The sequence below is a fragment of the Arachis duranensis genome, chromosome 9 (genome assembly GCF_000817695.3).
Source record: "Arachis duranensis cultivar V14167 chromosome 9, aradu.V14167.gnm2.J7QH, whole genome shotgun sequence".
NCBI classification, from domain to species: domain Eukaryota; kingdom Viridiplantae; phylum Streptophyta; class Magnoliopsida; order Fabales; family Fabaceae; genus Arachis; species Arachis duranensis.
In genome coordinates this window covers 7,400,754-7,405,608 of record NC_029780.3, presented here as the reverse complement: position 1 = coordinate 7,405,608, position 4,855 = coordinate 7,400,754, and the positions used below count along the sequence as shown (strand labels likewise).

At 29.6% G+C, this 4,855-nt stretch overlaps 1 protein-coding gene across 1 annotated transcript in view; it reads right to left on the bottom strand.

The window, feature by feature from the left end:
* LOC110275528 (disease resistance protein RUN1-like) overlaps positions 1–1,504 on the bottom strand; it is a 16,719-nt gene extending 15,215 nt beyond the window's left edge. The window contains exon 1 of the mRNA XM_052254170.1: positions 1,314–1,504. Coding sequence (XP_052110130.1) covers positions 1,314–1,425 — 112 coding nt within the window. The 5' untranslated portion in view covers positions 1,426–1,504. The remainder of the gene's footprint in view (positions 1–1,313) is intronic.
* Positions 1,505–4,855: the final 3,351 nt, after the last annotated feature.

The following is a 4,855-nucleotide window of genomic DNA, read 5'->3' as shown; positions in this document are numbered from 1 at the left end:
TAATTATTAATTATTATTTATAAATTAGATACTACTAATGACTAAGGAAGCAAAAAATATATTAATTTTTAATAGAAAGTATACTTATAATTATACTCACAATTTGAATAGGGTGAGTCTCTTTAAATTTATTTATAAGGTCCACATTATCAATCATCTTCTTAACTTTATAAGAAGGTGAAAAATGTGGATTATCAGATATTTGAACTTCAATGATGAAGAGAAAGGTCTTATCAATTAGGTTGAGCAAAAGTGTAGGTGTATCCGATAGATCTCCTTTCTGCAGGGTATTACATAATATATTAATAATAAATAATATAAAAATTAACATTAAAAATATCTCCACTAATATTTTTAGAAATAAATATTGGTTAGAACTTACCAATAGGGGTGGATCAAGTAAGCTCTTTCCCAAAACGTATTTTGCCTCCTTGTCAAAAACTACGAAACATGCACAGTCAGAGTCACCAATGACACCAAACTTTATTCGGTACCTGCTTAATAAAAAAAAAACATCATAAAAAAAAGCTAAACATAGACTTATTCAATATCTAATCAATTCTGATTAGACTTTAAATTAAAAAAATAAATAAATAACCTTGGAGTTATGGATAAAAGGAGACGGCCACAACTTGAACATTTGAAAATTTTTGTAAAAGCATATGTGGACCTGTTGCATTCACATTGGCCGTACCACCAGTCTGGAGTATCCATAATATGACTTATAGTAGCCAAGACAACACAAATAGAATTCTGAAAAAAAAAATAATGATTTAAATTCCCTAAATTTGGTGAATTTTTTAAATAAATAAGATGAATAAACAAAAATAATCTATGTACAACGGATTTCAAAAACAAATAAAAGAATTTAAAATTTAAAAAACAACAACCTAAGTAAAACAACCCAAACTTAAAATTTGAAAATAACAACCTGAGCAAATAATAATTTATAAATATAAATCTAAAAATTTCTAGTGACGACACCTAAGCAAATAAACTCTCAGACTCAACGTATGAGCGCCACGTCAGCATATGAGCTTCCCATTTGTATACTATAAAGATTAAAAGATAATAACACATATAAAGATTATTTTTTTCTCATTCAAAAATATAAGACATTTTATTGTTTTTATTTCATCGAAAATACAAAACTATCATTCTGATGAACATTTAAAAGAAGGAAAAGAAAAAAAAAATCTTTAACCAAGATTCTATTATAACAAAATTTATTATGGCAATCAATCTAAAAATAAAAATCACAATTTTTAAAATTTTAATTAATTAATACTTCCACTTAAATTAAGTTTACAAACCTGTGAAGGAGTAGCGTGTGTCTTCTCCCCTAAAACTAAGAAAAACATCGTACGCTAATTTATCGGGATCATAGTCGTTGGTAATAATAGTTCTATCTTGATTTGCCATCATCGAAGACGGTAGGAAAATTAAAGTGCTGCAAAATTGTGGACTCTGATCTTATGAACTTGTTAGGATGCTATCTTGAGAATTGGTCACTGGTCAGAATAAGTTAAATAATGAGAACCAAACTTGTACCTTAAGGTATCCCATGTGTTAACAATGATATTCAGTCACTTTCCTCTCACCATCCAAGGCTTTGCGTTGATTAGCATAGAGTAGTTGAAATATAATTAAGAGTTCTAAGTTATATATATTTAATCAATGATGTTACATGCTCAAATTATTTTGATAGCTAAGTTCAACTAAGTTGATTTAATAACTTAAAGATTAATAACAAAAAATTTTAATTAAAAAAAAGAGAAATGCATAAGAAAAAAATAGACTTAATTAGACTTAGTTATAAAAATAATTTATTTACTTAGTAGTTAGTATTGTTTAAAAAAATTATTCATTTAAATATTAATAAAAATTTAAAAATATTCGAATTATTATCCTGTATAGTTAATTAATGAAAGTATGCCGAGGGAAATATAAAGGGATTATATCTAATAGTCATGCTACACATACAAACATTTTTGACTTACAAGTCTTATAAATTGGGCCAAGTCTAACAAAAACTACTCTCACCCAACTCAAGCGTGTTAAACATGCGCATTACCCAACCGTTTCCAAGGCGAGCTACTCACCAGTATGAACGACTCTTTTTCTTCCTCAATCAAATCCACAATTGTCCAGATTCAAAGCACATTCGAAAATACTGAAGAAACTTTCAAACTCCTCGCCAACAGTCAACAAAATCAACAAGCAAACATCAAAATCTCCATAAAAAAATACCAAAAAAAAAGAAGAAACATTATTGAATGTACTATTTCACTGATCTTCTAGGTTTTTCATATTTCTCTTTCTGATTTCAAAGGTGAAGCATTTTATCCTCGTATTTCTCTCTTATTAAGTAGATTCATCATATATTCTTGGTTTAAAGTTGATACTACTGTTTTGGTGAAACTGTTCAAGTCGTTTATACTGTTTTACGTAATTTTGGTGAATGATTTAACATATTTTTTTATCTGTTTTTGTGCATGTTTTGAACTGAGTTTGTATACATATAAACTTTGTACTGTATATATTTGGGTGTATATGGCATATTTTTTGGTGTATATCAATCGAATTCGAATGTGACTGTACTTCTAGTGACATTTTCAACTTAAATTTTATTTTGAACTCATATAATGTCATGTAATCCAAAAAAAATACAGGTGTATGTGACTGGTATATATATATAAAGAGTATTCAAGTGTAACAAGTGATGTTGTGCTTGTGCTGGTGTATTCAAGAGTATGCATATAATATTATTGTATGCATGTTTGGTTGACTTGAATATCATTTTGAACTCATATAATGTCGTGTAATGGAAAAAATAATAAATGTGTATGTGACTGAATTTAGGTGTATGTTGCTGATTTTTTATTCCTTACAGTAAAAATGACAGGTAAGAGCCAAGGTGAAAAAAAAATACAATATATATATATATATATCTTAGACCAAGTCAATTTTTCTTAGTATAAATATAGCTCATTTAAATGACTCTTATTTTGCTTTGTTTACAGCAAACCAAGGATTTGAGGTGCTCCACGCGACTATTGAATGAAAAGTTTGAAAAAATGAGGGAGGCAAAGAAGGACATCATTTGGGAATTGGGATTTGGTGGTCTGATGTATATCCCGTCAATGAATATGTCACATAAACTATTAAAAGAGTTAGCTAATTCCTTTAATTTGGACAAAAACAAATTGGACACAAGGCATGGTTCGTTGAAAATTAAACCCAAAAAAATAGAAGATGCTCTTGGCCTCAATGCATCAGGTAACTGATTATAGAAAACCTCTATACTTACATTCTGTGTAACCTATTCTTTCTAATATATTATTCTGATCTCATGTAATCAAAAAATAAATTTAGCTGTATATAGCTGATATTTGGGTGTATTTTAAGTGATTTGGAGTGTAATTGATTTTTTTTATAGGAGACCTATTTCCTAAAAAAGTGATTTTTAAGGAACTTTCTGAGGAGAACAAAGAGATTTTTAGAAGGTTTCAGGAAAAAACATTAAAAAATCTGACCGATCAGATGATGGGTATCGGTGTTGACAACAATCAAGATCGCATAATGTTCAAGAGGATTTTCATCCTCTATATTCAAATGGCGTTCTTGTTGCCAACTACGATAAACAAAGTTTCTCCTATCCACTTTGCTCCAATTTTTCGAATGGACAACATAACGGAGTGCAAATGGGGCAGCCATGTCCTCAACTTCATCATCAAAGGCCTAACCAATTACCATTTGAAAAAGAAAAATTGATCGATGGCTGCCTCTATGCCTTGATGATAGTCTATTTTCATCTAACAAAACACACAGACAAGAAAGGAGAAACAATCTCTGGACTGTCCTGAGTTAGCCATTGGAATATAAAGCTACTGGTTGTGAGGATCAGAGTAGAAATTGACCATATGGTAACTAAACAAAATACCTTCTCTAATTTGGGTGTATTTTATTTATGTAGATGGTGTAAAATAACGTTTTCGACTGTTTCAGGGCATTGTCAAGAAAGAGGAAGTGAAAAAGAAATTGAAGGAAATGAAAGAGAAAGAAAAGAAAGAAAAAAAGAAAAAGACAAAAAAGAAGAAGGTAAGTTCATCCAAGAGTGATTCATCGGAGAGTGAATTTGCTTTTTCTTCTGAGTCTGAGTCTGAACAAGACTCAGAGGAAGCAACAAAAAGAAGGAAACAACCCACCTGGACAACTAAAAAGTAAGTAATATTTTTTGGTGTATTTTATTATTTTTAGGGTGTTTTTTTCTAATGATTGTTTGCTCTCCAGAATGGTATCCAGAAAAAGGAACCAGATTTTGGAGGATTCCACTTCAGAAAGTGAAAGTGAATCCGATGATGAGTACGATTATGAAATTGTGATTGCATTGCTTTCTTTTCTGCTTGTTATCAAAATTTGATGTATTAACAGAGTGTTTCTAAATTAATTTCAGAAGTGACGAATCGTCACCAATAATTAAACAAAAATCAAAGAAAAAAATTCAGACTCCACCCAAAAAGTATGCACTACTTTCCGAAGTATTTTATCATCAGTTTTATTGTGTTTGTCTGATTCATACTTTTTTTATTTTCAGGATGCAATCTAAAAAAAGAAAGCACATTGTTGATGATTCGTCTTCTAAAGAACAAATTGAATCATATGATGTGTAAGATACGTTATAAAGCTATCTAAACCTTCATCATCAAAATATTATTTGTTAACATACTCTTTTGCATGTACTGTCATAACTGGTGTAAGAACTGAAAAAATAGAAGAATTTTTCAGAGAATCAAAAAAGAAGAAAATCAATGAAAAGGCTGCACAAGGGTATATTGAATTTAGGTGTATATTG